Source organism: Galeopterus variegatus, unplaced genomic scaffold (assembly GCF_000696425.1).
Source record: "Galeopterus variegatus unplaced genomic scaffold, G_variegatus-3.0.2 Scaffold3397, whole genome shotgun sequence".
Taxonomy (NCBI): Eukaryota; Metazoa; Chordata; class Mammalia; order Dermoptera; family Cynocephalidae; genus Galeopterus; species Galeopterus variegatus.
In genome coordinates, this window is record NW_007729508.1 from 37578 (window position 1) to 54949 (window position 17372).

At 50.7% G+C, this 17372-nt stretch overlaps 2 protein-coding genes across 2 annotated transcripts; both read left to right on the top strand.

Moving 5' to 3' along the window:
* The first annotated feature begins 366 nt into the window (after window positions 1-366).
* Window positions 367-697, top strand: LOC103600586 (putative uncharacterized protein C14orf181). Its single transcript, XM_008584875.1, is given in 2 exon segments — window positions 367-584; window positions 586-697. Coding segments are annotated over 2 exon segments (330 nt in total).
* Window positions 698-3540: 2843 nt separating this feature from the next.
* ZFP36L1 (ZFP36 ring finger protein-like 1) lies at window positions 3541-8674 on the top strand. Its single transcript, XM_008584874.1, has 2 exons — window positions 3541-3746; window positions 6127-8674. The coding sequence occupies exons 1-2, from the start codon at window positions 3690-3692 to the stop codon at window positions 7084-7086; spliced, it is 1017 nt and encodes a 338-aa protein (XP_008583096.1). The 5' UTR covers window positions 3541-3689; the 3' UTR covers window positions 7087-8674.
* The last annotated feature ends 8698 nt before the right edge of the window (window positions 8675-17372 follow it).

A 17372-nucleotide genomic window follows, 5' to 3' on the forward strand; every position in this document is an offset into this window, starting at 1 on the left:
TCCCCAGAGCGTCTTATTCACTGAGCTTGGTCCAACCTGAGGAATCTGCATTTTACAAACCCCACAGATAACTCTAATAAATCAGGTGATTCCAGGGGCCCCAGTCTGCCGGAACTCCTTCTCTCTCTAATCCTGGAAACTTGAGGCTGGCCCAGGATCTCAGGTAGCAGAGGCTGGGGGAAGGGCAGGGTCCAAGCCAAGGAATTTGGGGACTTTTGCAAAATGACCTGAAGCCCGGGAGGAAGTGCAACACGGCAGGGATCTGAGGAGGGAATGCCTCGGATGAGGCCTCGCCGTCGGGGGGTCGCGGCCCAGCGCGCCACACTCTCACCTGCCTCGAGGTGCGTCCAGGCTGCAGATTGGCCGATGACTGTGCATATCCGCCGCGCCTCCTCCATTCCAACGACTTTCACTTTTCCCCTTTCAGAAAACTTAACATCCCCCACCCACCCCCAATCCCGAATCCCTGGCCCGCCCCTCCCCGCGAGGGTCCGGAAGTCGACCCGGGACGCCGGGCCNGCGCCCCCCGTCGGCCTCTCTGCCCTCCCGCCACCACCGGGCCCCTGCGGAGCTCGCCTCGGCCCTCAGACCCGCACCGCACCCCGGCCCGCCGCGGCGTGGACGCCGGGTCAGCAAAGGGTTAAGGAGCTCGCTCCCTCCCCTGGGCTCCCTCACCCTTGGAAAGTCCCCGCAATGACGTTTCAACCCGACAATTAAAAAAAGAGTTTAATTATAGAGACAGGCTCTGGGAGCTGGAACAAACCCGGCCGGTCGGCGGGGCTGGTAAACAACTCCGGAGCGAGCGGGCCCGGCCGGGCAGCGGGGGAGGGGAGGGCCCGCCGGGAGTTGGAAAAGCGGAGGAAATTCGAGGAATCGGCTTTCTCTTTGAAAAGCCACTTTTTAGCCAGCCCGGGGCTCCGAGGCCGGTCCCGCAATCGCGGAGGGAACGCGGTGCTGCCCGTAGCAGGGGGACAGCCGATGCCCCGCCGGGCCCGGTCCTGGGCCGGGAGGGCGGTCCCTTTCCCTTTGCCCCGGTGCCCCCAGCTGAGCTTCCCGAACTTTCTGGAGTTAAAGACCAGCTGGCCTTTTTTAGGAGGGGGATGGGAGGAGGATTAAAAAACCGAAATAGCTTCACATCGGGACTGAGACTAACCTTGTGGTTTTAACGCGCACCCCGCTCTGTCCCGAAATCTGGAACTCATTACCTCATCACCAAGAAACTGCACGAAATTGGCCCCCACTCCCAGCTTCTTGGAGCTGGAGAAAGGAGCAAACAGACATCCCTTTAAGAAAGAAACCTGCACTTGAATGATTTAGATTAAGGTGGATGGAAGTTATTTCCCTTTCTGCCGTTTGCCAGATTGCAAGAAGAGCTGAAAAATGGGAGCAGGGGGAGGGAAGCAACAGGCGGCTGGACAGAAGCAGCAGAAAAAGCAAGAGGCAACAGCCGGGTAAAAAACGGGGGCCATCAATTTAAGTCAGGAGACAAAAAAAAAAAAAAAAAAAAAAAAAAAAAAAATGCAGACCCGGCTAGGGATCACGTAGGCTCGTGGCTGCAGCAAAAGTTGTGTGTTACGCAAAGTTGAAAAACAACCGGTTCCCAAAACAGTTGTAATTCGGAAGGTTTCCCTGGGTTTGCCCTGAGGTTGACGAATAAGAAATGTAGTAAAACGTGTGTGTGTTGGGGGTGGGAGTGGTGGTAAGGAGTGGAGGGTGAGATTGCGTCTTGAACGCTCTGCTCCGCCTGCCCCGTCCTTTCCAAAGAAACGTGCTCATAATGGGGTGACCTAATTACATCGCAATGGAACTTGCTCTTAGCCACTCGGCGCTCCGGGTTTCATAACAGACCCGCGGCCTCGAGTGCTGGGAAGAAACGTGCGAGGGCCGAGGAGGCGGCCGGGCCCGCGTGGAGACAGGAAAGAGACGCAGCCCCGCGATTTCCGTCTCGGTCTCCACTTCAGAGCCCGGGCCAAGGCACGGGAGGCGGGTGGGGGACACGCAAATAGCTTTTTATTTGGGTGGGTGGTGGGGGACAGCCCAACCTAGCTAAATATATATTATATGGTTTTGAGGGGATCCCATGCCCCCCACACCTACAGCCCAAACAGCGCAGCGTGACAAGCCATATGTTCCGTTCCCGTGGGGGCGGGAGAGAAGCAACAATAAGTTTCAAGTGTTGTTGCCTCTGTTCTTACCAAAGTAACTTTTTTTTCATTGTTCTCGCGTCCGGAGGGTGTGTGGGTGGAGAGGAGGGGGAAGGTGGCGAGGCCCACAATGCAGAGCGCGCGTGGAAAGTCGTGTGTTGCTTGGTGGTTTTTTTTGGGGGGGGGCGTTGGAAGGGGCGTTCATGAAAGAGTCAGGGTTTTCTTTAAACTAGAAAGTTTGAAGATTGGATACGTGAAAGAAATGCCACGCCTAGGCCTGTTAAAACAAACAATGGGCCCAGGCGGGCGGTGGTCTTTTCCCCTACGCCCCCCCACCCCCGCCCACAATCGGAGAGCTCCGGCTGCAAAGCGAGCGCGAGTGTAGACGCGTGCGGCGCGCTCAATCATGCTGAGCTCGCCCCCGCCAGGCCGGGTCCTGCTGGGGAAAAAGTTTCTCTTGTCTTCCGCACCCCCCCGCCCCTGCCCCGCTGAAAAAACCCTCAAGCCCTAGACTTGAACGTTCTGTGCGTCCCCAATGTCCACTGTCCTCGCCCTGCCCCGTTTGCGGAGGGGAGCCGGGTGCGGAAGAGAAGTCGGGCAAAGGTAAATGGTGCGGGCACTTGGAGAAGTTTCAGGGGGACCAGCTCAAGATGGAAACCGCAGCCCGGGCGCTGAGGACGGGCTTCAGCTCCCGCTGGCAGAAAGAGAAAGTCGAGCCCGCCTTCCTGCCCGACAAAAAACAACAACACAACAACAAGAACCCAGAAGGGGGTGGAATGAGTGATGTCACGGAGCCGCTCCGAGGCTGACAAACGGGGGGCGCGCCCCAGAGAGGGGCGCCTGAAACGCTGGGGAGCTGAGCCAGCCGACTCGAAACTTTTTCTCTTTAAGAAAAAAAGTTGTGCGCGGCTCGGAGTGGAGCGTTTTTTTTTTTCCGCCTTCTTTCCTCGTCTCTCCTCCCCCTTCTTCCTTTTGAAAGTTTCTCTCTCCCCTTCCCCCCCCCCCCCCCCCCAACTGCTCCACAACATCATAGAATGTAAAAAAAAAAAATTAATAAAATTACATTTTCGTTTTTAAAAAAAAGTTTTATTGGAACATAGCCATGACTTTACGTTTTGTCTATAGCTGTTTTCACACTGCAAGGACAGGTTGAGTAGTAGAGACCACATGGCCTTCAAAACCCAAAATACTTACTATCTGACCCTGTAAAAATATATGCCAACCCCTGATTTAAGTCATAAAGAGATTTAGTTCCCCCCCCCCGCTTGACCGCACGGCTGATTCAACCTCAGTGTCAATCAACTTTTTTTCCCCTTCTCTTCCTCATTTAAATAAGTTTAAAGCTCCTCCTCCCCCTGCCCACCAAATCTGAAACTTTATAAATTGGGCTTTGCGCGCCGCAGCCCGGGAGAGTCAGAAGGGCGAGGGGCGCCGGGGAGCAGGCGTGTGGGACTCCTGACCCGAGAGCCGGAGGCTGCGCCTTCCCCGCACCGGGACCTTCGCGACACACCAGATCCTCGCCCCTGCCCCGTGCGAGCGCCCAGGATGACCACCACCCTCGTGTCTGCCACCATCTTCGACTTGAGCGAAGTGTTGTGCAAGGTAAAGTGGGGCTCAGCGTTTGCTCTTCAAAAGTCTTTTTCTTTTGCCTTAAAAAAGAACCCGCAGGAGTTTGGGTGTTGGGAAACGGGGAAGGGGGAGAAAGGGAGGTGGTTCTTTTCTCTGCCTGCCTTTCCCCTTCTAGTTTGAAGGAATTTGGCCCTGTGCTCTCTACGCTTTTGAGTTTCAACAGTTTCTGGCGGGGATTGCTCGCGAATCGAGATCAGAGTTTTGGGGTGTGAAGTTTGCGTAGTGTGGCTGCCCGGGGGACGCGGGGGAATTGGGGCTAATTTTGGGCCATTCTTTCGTACTTAATGTGCTCCTTGAGACGGGGTTCGCTGGTCTGCTCGGTCTCCCGGTGTGCGCTCTTGGTCTCAGCGCCGCCGGGAGGGGTTCAAGTCTGTTCAGCAACATTGCGGGCCCGTTGGGTCGGTGGGGGGTCCCTTGGAGAACTGAGTCTGGGGACGATGTTTTGATGGGAAATTTTCTTATCTGCTTTGGAGGAGCTGAAGATCTTTGAGGAAGAAAAAGGCCAAGAGTTGTGATTCAAAGCGATGTTGCAAAAGCGACTTTGCAGTGGGCTTCCTCCTGCCATAGCTGGTCCTCCTGCAAACTTTGGGTGAAAGTGTGACTCGTCTTGACCCGCTTACCTGTGTTGCGAGGCACTGCGGCTCGTCCATTTGGGGGGGTGGGGGAGACGACAAAATGTTGGCCTGAGCTCAACAAGGGTCCCCACAATTAAGGATTTAATGGGGGCCTCCTTAATCCGTGTAGCTTGCCAGCCGTGTTGAAAAAAGCAGGTTTTAAACCCGGAATGTTCCAGTATTGCGGTTTAAATGTATATAGAAAAAGCCTGTGCATGTTGTTGATTTTTTTCCCACCCCCTTCCCCCAATTTTAAAGGTTGACGTTGTTAGGCTACTTTTAATTGCTGAAGTGTTCTGCCGTCTCTTAAACACGTTGGGTCATGTTGCTCTCTTCTCCCAGCTTGCTGCTCCTGTCGGCGCAGCTGCCAGGGCCCCAGGGCTGCAGGGTTGGGGTGCAGGGACGAGGAGGAGTTAAAGTGCAACATCAAAAAAGTTTCAGTTTTCAGCTTCCTTCGCTCCCTGCTCTTTACCAAACTCCACTTGCCGGTGCGGCTGCCTGAACTCCCTGGCACTTTTTCCTTTTCCTCCCAGCTCACCCTCTCTTTGATCTATTTCTCTTTCTTTCACCCCCTCCCCACCGCAGGACTTTAAAAAATGAACCTCATTGTTGGGAACCAGGTTCCTGTACTTCGTTCGCTTGGCGGGGTGGTTGCGTTACAGATTCCCGATCCCGATCCCCCGCTGCTGATCCTAAGGGACCAACTTTAGAATTTGCACAATGACACCTACATGAGTTAGAAGCCAACTCCCCAGGTCCCCCGCCTGCACCCTTTCCAAATATTGGGTACGGTTTGGGCAGGTGACCCAGGATCCCATTGGAACAGAAACCTGACTGTGATGGCTCTAGGCTCCCGCCCCCCTTTTCACTATTGACTGGGGGGCGGGGAGGGGAGATTTGGTGCTTTCCTTTTCCTTCCCATCTGCGGCTTTGCCTTAAAGATTAAACACTGGTCCTCTTATCCAAGCCTGTTCTTGCAGCCAGAAGACTAATTGTAAAGGCATCTTCCCAGCGAAGGGGGTGGGTGGGGAATGGTGGGAGAGATCACTGTGGATGGTAGCCGTTCCAGGAGCATGGGGCAATGAGTTTTATTTTCAGGAGTCACATCCCTCTCTCCCTCAATCCTACTCCAGGCCCCAGGCACCCCCGCCCCACGAAAAAGCAAAGGCAGTCTGAAAACCTGTTGCCAAAGGAAGAGAACAGTTCTGAAGGAGGAAGTTGAGAGTCTTAGGCCAGGTTGTGGAGAAGGGGGGTATCAGTTAAGCAGGGACTGATACAGCTAGGCTAGTTTGTGTTTAGTCTCTCTGAGGTTTATCTGCTTTTTGTTAGGAGCAGGAGAACCTAGAGAGGTCTGCCTTGTATGAGGTATTTTGAGTTGAGGAATCTACTTGGGCAGTGAAGAAGTTGGAAGTTATAGATAAAAGTGGTAGCTTTGGGGAGAGAGGATATGGGGTGCATTTCAGGGGTCAGCATGGAACAGGATGTGTACATAAAATAATTTATCACACAGGCCAGGATTTTGTAGTTTCTTATGCACAGGGCCAAAATAACCCAAGTAGATGGTCTATGGGAGGAAGAGGGGGAAGGGGGCTTGCTAGGGAAGAGGTGGAGATGGTTTCTTTGAGAGAGACTGGGCATTTCTGATTGTGGAGGGGGCTGTCCTTGATGGGTGCCCTTCTTGGGCCTGGTGGGTGTCCTCTGTCACTAATCATCCTTTCTCTTCTCTCTCTTCCCTCCAGGGTAACAAGATGCTCAATTACAGTACTCCCAGTGCGGGGGGCTGCCTGCTGGACAGGAAGGCAGTGGGCACCCCTGCTGGTGGGGGCTTCCCTCGGAGGCACTCGGTCACCCTGCCCAGTTCCAAGTTCCACCAGAACCAGCTCCTCAGCAGCCTGAAGGGTGAGGCAGCCCCAGCTCTGAGCTCTCGAGACAGCCGCTTCCGAGACCGCTCTTTCTCGGAAGGGGGCGAGCGCCTGCTGCCCACCCAGAAGCAGCCTGGGAGCGGCCAGGTCAACTCCAGCCGCTACAAGACGGAGCTGTGCCGCCCCTTTGAGGAAAACGGTGCCTGTAAGTACGGGGACAAGTGCCAGTTTGCGCACGGCATCCACGAGCTCCGCAGCCTGACCCGCCACCCCAAGTACAAGACGGAGCTGTGCCGCACCTTCCACACCATCGGCTTTTGCCCTTATGGGCCTCGCTGCCACTTCATCCACAACGCCGAGGAGCGCCGAGCCCTGGCCGGGGCCCGGGACCTCTCCACTGACCGTCCCCGCCTCCAGCATAGCTTTAGCTTTGCTGGGTTTCCCAGTGCCGCTGCCACCGCCGCTGCCACGGGGCTGCTGGACAGTCCCACGTCCATCACCCCACCCCCCATCCTGAGCACCGATGACCTCCTGGGCTCACCTACCCTACCCGATGGCACCAGTAACCCCTTCGCCTTCTCCAGCCAGGAGCTGGCGAGCCTCTTTGCCCCTAGCATGGGGCTGCCCGGGGGTGGCTCCCCAACCACCTTCCTCTTCCGACCCATGTCCGAGTCCCCTCACATGTTTGACTCTCCCCCCAGCCCTCAGGATTCTCTCTCGGACCAGGAGGGTTACCTGAGCAGCTCCAGCAGCAGCCACAGTGGCTCAGACTCCCCCACCTTGGACAACTCAAGACGCCTGCCCATTTTCAGCAGACTTTCCATCTCAGATGACTAGACCAGGGTAGGGAGGGACCCCCTGCCTACTTCACCCCGCACCCATATCCCATCCCCTCACCTCCCTACTCATCCAGTTCCCCACAACCCCTACATTAACAAGGTTAAGCTTAACCCCTTCCCCCTAGAACCTTGGAATGCCCCTTCCCGCTCCCCCTGTTACTCCACCTAACATAAAGACAAGTCAATTTGTCAGTAGCTTCTGGCTTGAAACCCCCTCCCTTGATTTTATAGCCCACTTATCATGCATAACAGACAAGTCTCATATTTGTCAGTAGATGCCTTTTTCTGGCTTAAGCCTTAAGTGCCAAATCACAAAAGAAAAAGCAGTAACAGTTTACAGAAGCAACTTAGTGCCTTGTAATCTAACTTTGTCACTGTGACTACATTACCTCTTCAGCGCCAGAGGGCACCCGTGGGCCTCTTGGAGCCTCTGCCCATGGTGGGGGAGGGGGAGGAGGAGGAGACCCGGAACCAGCAGCTCCCTCCACTGGCGACACAACTGCTCCTTCCCTAAACTTCAGTCTCCTGCACACTTTTCCCTCTTTCCAGTGCCTCACCCCCCTCCCACCTCCCCCTGCCTTGGGAGATTTGTTGCCAGACTTGGGTTTTTGGGGAAACCTGTCTTGACATTCAAAACCTTTTTTTTCCCAACCCGAACCCCTGTTGACTAACCTTGCCTGGGTTTGTGTAGGTCTGCAGGAAGGAAGGCTGAAAAAGCGGACGAAGATTTTGACATAAGTGGGACTTTGTGATTTAATTTTTTCTTTTTTTGTTAAGAGGGGAGGAAGGGGAAGCTAGATGGACTATGAGAGACTTGATTTTGGTGCTAAAGTTCCCCAGTTCATATGTGACATCTTTTAAAAAAATAACAACAAAAAAAGAGAGAAAAGCTTAAAAAAAAAAAAAAAAGAAAACAACATATAAGGGGTGAGCAGTTAATGGTATTCATTCCACATACAATATCTGTGTAAAACGATTTCCTGTAGAAGTAGCTTTAATGGTTTTTGCTCTAGAATACCGTAGGTCTATCCTTAGAGCACTCACGCCATGCTTCTTTCCCTGGGTTTTAAACTTCATATAACTTTCAGAAATTGGAGAGCAAAAATTTTGCTTGTCACTGCACATCAATATAAAAAAGCTTATTTAACTTATCAAAACGTATTTATTGCCAAACTATGCTTTTTTTTGTTAATTTTGTTCATATTTATCGGGATGACAAATCCATAGAATATATTCTTTTATGTTAAATTATGATCTTCATATTAATCTTAAAATTTTGTGACGTGTCTTTTCCTTTTTTTCCACAGTTTTAATATATTATTCTTCAACGACATTTTTTGTAACTTTACACTTTTTTTTGGTTATTTTATTTTAAAAAAATGAAAAATTAATTTAAAAAAATGCAAAAAACTGTTGGATTATTTATTTTAGAAATTCCCCCCTTTGTGTTGGACTGCAAATTGAGTTTCTTTCTCTTTAGGCCTTTCACAACTAGGACTCAGAATGTATGTAAAAGTTCTGTGACAGTACAGAAGGAAAACAACTTTTTATGTATAGCTTCTAAAAGGGAAAAAAGAAAAAAAAAAGAGAAACCCTTTGACTTCCATGTGCCCATCTCAAGACATTCCGCTTGTAGATTTGAGGTTCTGGATTCCAGGTTTGGAGTTTTCCAATGTTTTTGCAAACAGAACTGGCACAAACACACACACACACATTAAGATGAATGTAATTATTATTCCTCTTGCTGGTCACTACCGTCGCTTTCTATTTCTCTTTCTTTGTGTGAATTTATTTAAAAGAAAAAAAAACTTTTTGTAACGACTATTTGCAGTTTAAAAATCAATAAACCCCATTTTTTTCAAGAAACATGGATGGTGGATCTGGTTTTTTACTTGGTTTGTGGTTTTACTTGCCTGCAGGTTTTCCCCTTGTATACCTTGCAGGTCGTGGGTAGGAGGAAGGGGCGGTGGTTGGTTTCCTCTCATTCTTACAACTAATTCTGTAGCTCCCTATGTTGATGCTAGAAGTTTGCTGAGCTTAGAGGGGTGGGGTTGTGATTTTTTGCAAAGGAGCCTGTAATTCTCTATTACTTCAGGGAAGACTGCCCAGTGTGTTAGTTGTTGATGAGGTGTGGCAGGAGGCCAGCCTTGCCAAGCCCTGTGGCCTCAGGTTCTTCTGGGGAGCGAAGGCTCAGGGGCTTCCAGTCCAACCTGCCCAGTCGGTGGTCCTCATCCCTTTTGGGTGATGTTTGGGGTGCCAGAATGATGAAGGGGGACGTAGCACGTGGTACACCAACAGGCCTCGATTTGAGTGAGTTATTTGGGTGCTTCACATTCATTTCCACAAGAAATTAGCCTCATAGTCCTAGCCTCTCAACACCTGCCTTGGGTGGGTATTAGGACGCATTGCATGCTTGGAGAGAACTCACAAAGGACTGGGGGCTGCGGTGGTTTCACCTGCATTTGACACCTGCTTCTGTGTTTGGAGGGCTGTTAAGGTGAAGTGTGTATTAACACTGGCCAACATAACCTAGGAAGTCGCCAATAGTTTTCCCCAACCTTAGTCCTAGTTATACCTCTGATGCCATGCAAAATAGGGAGGTTGTCATCTTGGGAAGGGTGGGATCCCCTTAGCTAGAAGCATATCAGCCAAAGCCAGATGACAACTTAGAGCTAACATTTCACCTGCCAAAGAGGAGTTGGATCTTTCTAAAATCCTTGAGCCTGGTCCTGGGAAGATTTCTTTTTGGGGAGGTAAGAGATATTGCCATTTGAGGCTTGGTTGCCTTTGGTTCCTTGTACTCAGTAAGTTTTGGTGGTAAGCTGAATTTCCACCTTGATTCTACCAGGCCGTCCCTAAAGGCACTTAGGTCTGCAGCAGACATTGGCCAGGCCAGTACTCTCTGAACCTTGGTCAGCAGGTTATCTACTGGGGGCACAGGGGTGTGAGGTAGAAAATCAGGAACTTATACTTGTTTCAAGGCAGGTGCTGGTGGTGTAGGAAGGGGAAAAGCAGGCCTTCCTGGGACTGGAGTAAACCTAGGTCTCTTGTCTCTTAAGGAGTTGTGTGTGGTGTGTGTGTGTGTGTGTGTGCGCGCATGTGTGGTTGGGGTGGGTGGTGGTGGTGGTGGTGGCATGTGATCTTCTCTGATTAAAAGCAAGAAAGACATCTTTAATCTTTCACCTTGAGCTCATTCCCTGCAGCCGTACGTGAGCATGTCAGACATCTAATTTCCTGTCTCATGGTGACACTGGTTGGGTTCAGAGGGGCATAACCATTCCTCCAAGCCAGCCTTGAATTTCCTCCCCTGGAATCAGTTCCTTGACTTAGATAACAAAGATAGAGGCATTGACTCCTGGAGGCCGGGGAGAATGGGGGTCGGCTGTACAGGAAAGGGGAAGCTCACTGTCCACGGGCCTTAATTCTTTACCCCACCTAAGTGCCTCCATGGGGAGCTCACACAGCCTGGGATTTAGATCTCCCAGGCCTGGTGGTGTGGAGTGATGGCCACAAGAGCCTGATTTCATTCCATCTAGATCTTAAAAGGATCTTAGAGGGCCCAAAGCTACTTGGGAAAGGAAATGGCAGAATCCTTTCAGGCCCATTATTTTATCAGGATGTTAGAAGATGAAGGGACCTCAGTAGCAGTCCCATGCTCTGGGCTGGCAGTGAGTCGAGGGAGGTGTGAGCCCAGGGTTGGTAGGTGACCTCTAGCTCTGAGCTCCTCTATAGCTGGGGAGGATAGAAACCCCGCAGGTTAGCCCTATACAAAAGGAAGTTGGACAGGAAAGGCCAGGCCTTGCTTTGTTGGCCAATTTCCTGGGGCACAGGCCTCCTTTCCCACTCCCTGCCCTGGACCCTGGGGCATTTATGGTTTGGGGGCCTGCACAATGTCTTGCCTGGATGGGCAGGGCCTCCATGGCTGCTGGCCCTGCAACCCATGGTCTGGCTGTTGGCTGAAGGTCTTCTCTTAGAGCAGCTAAAAAATGAGCTATTTTGGCTATTGAGCTATAACTTACTTTTCCTGGCCTGGAAGCCTCATTGTCAGGAGGAAAGTCGGGGGCCTGCTATACCTCAGTGACGTTCTGGTGAAAGGAGAGTCTTTAAGGGCCAACAGAGAATGTGGGGCAGACTTAAGATGGGTTTTGCAGTCAATTAAATCACAAAACACTTGTGCTGAAAAGGCAAGGAGAGTCATGGAAGGAGGAAGGATCCTTGGCATGAAGGAAAGGGGTGTTGAAGCCCTTGGACCAAAGTTCAGATCCCAGCTCTCCTTATGCCAGCTTGTGTCTTGGGTAAATGACTCAACCTGGGATTTTTCAGCTGTAACTCGAGGGGTTACTGGGAGAATCAAGTGATATTAGTAATGACAGTTCTTCAAAAGTGCCAAGTAGTCTTCTAAGAACTTCATGTGTATTAACTCATCAAATTTTCCTAATGACTCCATATGGAGTCCTATGGAGAAATACATATGGAGAAATTGGGGTGCAAGGAGGTTCATTAATTTGTCATAGAGCAAGAAGGTGTCAGGACTTGAACCCAGGCAGGCCAGCTCCGTCATTGCATGCCACCACTGTGCTGTAGTGTTACAGGCGTGCATGCTAAAGATATTTGGCACAGTCCCTGGCCCATAGTGTTGGTTCCCATCTCCCTTGGCCATTTGTGGAGATCTGCAGGAGCACCAGAGCCACCAGTTGGATTAGATGGCTCTGCACACACCCTCCACCGACTGTCATGACCTCATGTCCCATGAGGCCCTGGATTGGCATGTTTGGAGGAGCGTGCTGTGGAGGAGGGGGCAGTCTGTCCCCTTGGACTTTCCCCTTTTCTGTCTCCATGAGGTGGCTTCTGTTAATAATCAACAGACCAAAGGGTGCCCTGGGGCCACCTTGGAGATTGGCCCTATGCCCTTCTTCCCCTGGGGTCTCCCACCACTGCATGTAGCCAACCGTTTAATCATGTCTGGCTGGATGGACTGCAGCGCCACCTGAATTCAAAGGGGAGGAGGCAGGAGGTCAGCTGGCCTCTGTACCACTGCTCGCTGCCTCGCAGACAGCCCTTTAAGGGCCTGTCACTGGCCTGCTGGGCAGCAAGCTGGGTTCAGAGCAGTGCAAAGCGGGGCAAAACCTCAGCGTTTTCTTGAGGTCAAGTCAGCACTGGCGGGGTGGTACCGTCTCTTGGGGGGGCGGAAAGCTTGGGTTACAGAGAAACCTGGCCTGAGAGGCTATGCTTTTTGGAGGAGTCCCAAACAGTTACATCTGACTTATTATAGTGGGAAACTAGCCTCTGAGGAGCCGAGGCAGAGCTGCCCACAAGAACCAGCTGTTGGCCAGTGGACCAAGGTGCCTCTTCCACAGTTAGGCTGTTTGCAGTTTCAAAATGTTTCAAAATGTTGGCAAAGCTTGGGTCTCAAGGTACAGGGCTGTGAGTGACGACTGTCCCTGCATTATTGACTTGTGGTACAATGAAAGTAAGTATTGGCAGTGGCCAAACCTAAGCCAATTTTCTTACCACCTGGAGCCAGTCAGGTAGCTGCTCCCTGACTACCAATTGTAGCTCAGGGAGAAGGCACCCATATCCACACAGGCAGTTTATTTTGGCTGATTCCAGTACTCCAGGGGTATGGGAGGCTCTATCACCCAGGGTAAGGAGCTGGTTTTGTAATCAGAGGGACCTGGTTTCAAGTCCCTGTTTGGCCTCAAGGTCACTCTGTGACCTTAAGCTAAAAACTTAGTAGGCAGCTTAGAGTCCAGTTTCCTCATTTGTAAAATACGACATGATTATGATGAGAGTTACACCTAGTTCAATGCATAAACAAACCGTGGCACAGTTATGCAATGGAATACTACACAGCTATGTAAAAGAACACATGTCTGATGCATAACAACATGGACAAATAGCGAAAACATAAAATCAAGTGAAAGAAATCAGCCACAAAAGAGAACATATTGTATGAGCCCATTTGTATGAAGTTCACAAACAGGCAAAACTGATCTATGATGATAGAGATTTGATTAGAAGATAGAGCATACACAGTACGTATAGAAGTTCGTTGAATTGCGCATGAAGATTTGTGCACTTTACTGTATGTAAATTACACCTCAAAAATAAAAACCTATAGTGTTATTGTGAGTGTTAAATAAAATGTATGATAAAAAAAAAAAGAAATTTAGTACCTGGTCCATTACAGACACTTAATAAACTGTGGCTGATTTTTGTAATGGCAACAACCAGAGGATGTTGGAATTATTCCAGTCTCCTTTTTTAGAGGAGGGATTGGGCTCACAGCAGGTGAGTGGGATTTGAATGCCAGCAGAACAGCCCTCAAGCCACTACAGCTCCCACTACCCTAGCTGCCCCTCGGTGACCAGGTATTGCTTCTGCAGAAAAGCTAAATTCATGGTAATCCAGACACAAGCAAGTTGATTAATCGGTAAATGCAATCATCCTCATCAGACAAGAGTTTTTCTCTATGCAGATTCAATATAAATCTCCTGTAGCTAGTTGGTACCTTCCACACTCTGTAGAAGGTAAAGGGAGGCCAAGCTGGGGGCTCTGAGGGGCTCAGAGAAGGGAGAGCCTTGGCTATGGGGAGGGCCAGCACTGAGGGGCCTCTGTCCCAGAAGTTGCCCATGTGGGCTGCTTGCCTGCCTGTCTCAGCCCATCCTTCCCCAAGTCTGAGGGGGGCTGGGAGGCCTCCGAGGGGTCTGGCTGGCTTAGGTGGGCCTTGGGGATGGTCCTTAGGCTCAAGGGTGCACGGAAGCCTCACAGGGGTGTCACAGCACCATTTCCACCTCTGCTCCATTCCACACTTAGGGAAGTGGCTCCAGCAGCAAAGCTCTGGTGAAATGTTCTTGGATCCTGAAAGGGAGATGCCCGCCCAGCTCAGGTGGTAGATCTGGCTGCCCCAAGACTCCAGGATGGGTTCGTGTGGGGCTGACCTCCTCTGTGCAGTGTGCGGAAGCAGCACACGCATAGCTGGCTCAGCCTCAGCACTCTGGGGAGGGCCCAAGGCTTGCAGCAGGGCACATGTAAGGAGCTGCTCCCTCTCAGGGCTGTGCAAGCAAGGGCCTCTTTCCGTTGTGTACCCTGGGTACCTCCCTTGCCTCACTCTCATTCCAGCCCTGTCAGGCAGCTCGGCCACTTACAAGCTGTGTGACCTTGGGCAAATTACTCAACCTCTCTGAGACTTGCTTTTCTCCTCTAAGCATGGGGCACAGGAACCATACTCACCCTGCCCACATTGTAGGGCTATGGTGAGGATCAGATGAGGTGGAGCGGAAGGAGATTTGGAGACGAAAAGACCCTGGACCAAGGTCATACTGAGAGTGTGGGAGCAGCTTGCAGGCCTCACAGTGACAGATCCCTTCCACTAGAGGTGTAACTTGTAACTTGTAACTTGGTGCTTTGCTGCCTTGGCCCGCCCTCTGGATTTCCTGCCCCAAACTCACACGTGGTGTGTATGTGGTAGGTGATGCTTTAAAATTTATGTAATAAAAATAACACAAGCCAGCATTTGTGGAGACTTACCATGCAAACCAGGTGCTGGGCTCAGCCCTCCATCACTTGGTCACATTCGATAGTACCTACGAGTAAGTACTACCATTAGTCCCATTTTACAGATGCGGGAAGTCAGGCTCAGGGAGAAGGCATTATTCCCAATCACACTGCTGGACACCACTGAGCTGGGACCCAGGTCTATCCAACCCCAACACTTGAACTCTCAGCCCCCACTTGGTAGAGGGAGGCAGATGTCAAATGGTGTGGGTCACTCAGCAGTTCTGGGTTCCAATATCCACTCTCCCCTGGGGTCCCACAGTCACGGAGGAGAATATGTTTCTTCTCAGCCCATCCTTCCTGAGATGTCTACATCCCATCTGGCCACCCTCTCTGCAGCCCAGAGGGGCTGGGATAGGGAGCAGAGGTTGGGCTTATTTATTTTCTGTCTCTTTTACAAATGGGAAACTGAGGTACAACATGGTGATGGCAACTGTACTGGGTTCACCTTCAGGAGCAGCGGCTCCACTGAAAATCAAATCCCTTCTTGGCTGTTTTGCTGTTTGGCTAGAGGTGGAGAGAATCAAATTTCATCACTTAGAGGGGTATTGTGTCCTGCCTGATGAATGACCTGGAAGCCTGGGTTACTGCAGAAGCCTTATAAGGGCTAAGCTGACTACTCTCTAACCAGCTACCAGCCTTATTGTCCACCTAAAACTTGCATGCAAGGTACCAGGATGGTTGCTGGAATTGGTGTTCCCTCTTTTGGTGCCTTCTTTTCTGAGAGACATTGTTCATAATTATTAGTTGCATTGCAACAGTACGCCTCCTCCCAAGTAATTGTTTATTTCTGCTAATGCAGAGGGCAGAGGGGGAACAATGGTAGGTTCTCAGAGCTCCAGCCAGCAGCAGAAGCCAGCAGGGAAAGAGGATGGAGGCACCACCAAATCAGCACAGCCATGCTCAAATCCCTGATTGCCTCAAGCTGGGGGAAGGAGGGCAGGGCTCCAGGTGCTTTATTAATTGGCTCAGGAAGGCCTCTCTCCTCAGGCTTATTTCTTCCCCAGCTTAGAGCTGAGAGCTGTCTGAGGCATTTTAGGCAACCAGGCAGTTGGTTCAGTAAGACTTTTGGACTCAGGTAAAAGCTAAAATATATTTGGCTTCTGAGTTAGCCCTGATCTCTGCTTCTGTCTCTGCATCCTGCAGCTTTTGGTTTGGTTTGAGTCAGGAGCTTCATTTTCCTGCAAAGTGGATGATACCTGCAACCCATACAATGCATGTCAAACCCAAATGGGGAACCCCTGTGGTGTGTGGTCAGTCATTCTGGAAGATTCTGGAGTGCAGTTCCACGTGAAAAGTGGGTGAGGGAGCTGGGCTTTCTCTTTGTAAACATGTGCTAACAATCACTGGAAGACTGGAAGTTCATCTCAACAAAGGAGCAAGCCTGGAGTTATATCTTTGTGCAGCTGCCAAACCATGCAGCCAGGTTTGAGGGCTGGAGGGGACAAGTCTCACCCTGGCCATCACTTGCTGATGGACCTGGGTGGTCACTTCCTATTTCCAGGCTTCTATTTCCTTGTCTATGAAATAGGGAGGTTGGACCTGAAGAATTCTTAGTGCTATGATTCCATGAATAACTTAGACAGCAAAATGCACAGAGCCAAAGTTCCCTTGCCATGTTGAACATCACGGCAATGGAGCCAGCGTTGCCGATGTTGTAAAACCCCGACTGGCATTATAGATGGAAGGGAGTTGGTGTGTCCTGCTGCTGATGTCAGGTGACTCACACGGATGGATCTGGAACTCTACAAGTTGGCTGTCTGAACATCCTTTGAAGTGGTGGCTTATACACTTTTATGAACCGTAGGTTGAATAAGAACACGTAAGTCATCCCCTTGGTATGTTGTATTTTCCCAAACAGCCTATTTCAAATTAAAACGTTGAAACAACTGTCTTATTTTAGGACTGCACTTTGCATTTGGACATGCTGCTTAACACCTATTAGCTGACTGGTTCTGTGATGCTCAGAGAATGAGTTACTGAAGTGTGAAGTCTTGAGGGAGGTGGACTTTGGCTCAGTCCAGGGAAGACCTTTTTAACAAGTTGAGCTGGTCTTTGGAGGTAGAGAATTTCCTGCTGTTGGTCATGTTCAAACAAAAGCTAGGTCCCGAGTTGGACACTGTGAAGTGGTTCCTCCTCCTGACTCTGTCATACCACCCTGGTTTATTTAATATTTCAATATCTATCACACTTTGAAAGTGCCACATTCATTTCATTCTTTTCTCATCTGTCATCATCTCACCAAACTTTAAGGTAAATCTAGCGAGGCAAGCGCTGGGCTCAGTTCACTGTTCTATTTGCAGTGTCAGGACTGATGCTTGGCACTTAGTAGATGCTCACCAAGTACCAAAAGGATGGAATTGTGCTATTAGCACAGCTTTGTAGCTTCTAAGAGCCCATCATTCTAAGGGATGAGGTTCTTACAAAGCCTGGCTGTGGGTCGCGCTGGGCTCAGTTCACTGTTCTATTTGCAGTGTCAGGACTGATGCTTGGCACTTAGTAGACGCTCACCAAGTACCAAAAGGATGGAATTGTGCTATTGGCACAGCTTTGTAGCTTCTAAGAGCCCATCATTCTAAGGAATGAGGTTCTTACAAAGCCTGGCTGTGGGTCTTTGAGGGAGCCGTGGTGTCCCATGGCTAACGTGTGGCAGAGTGAGCCCTGGGACTCGCGCTTGTGATCTCTCACCGGCTGTGTGTCCTTGGATGAGTCACCTAATCTCTTTGG

Excerpts from the sequence above, each read along its gene's own strand:
- ZFP36L1 (XM_008584874.1), top strand. The coding sequence starts at position 3,690 with ATGACCACCACCCTCGTGTCTGCCACCATCTTCGACTTGAGCGAAGTG. Across the intron at positions 3,747-6,126 it reads TGAGCGAAGTGTTGTGCAAG|GGTAACAAGATGCTCAATTA; the intron begins GTAAAGTGGGGC and ends TCTTCCCTCCAG.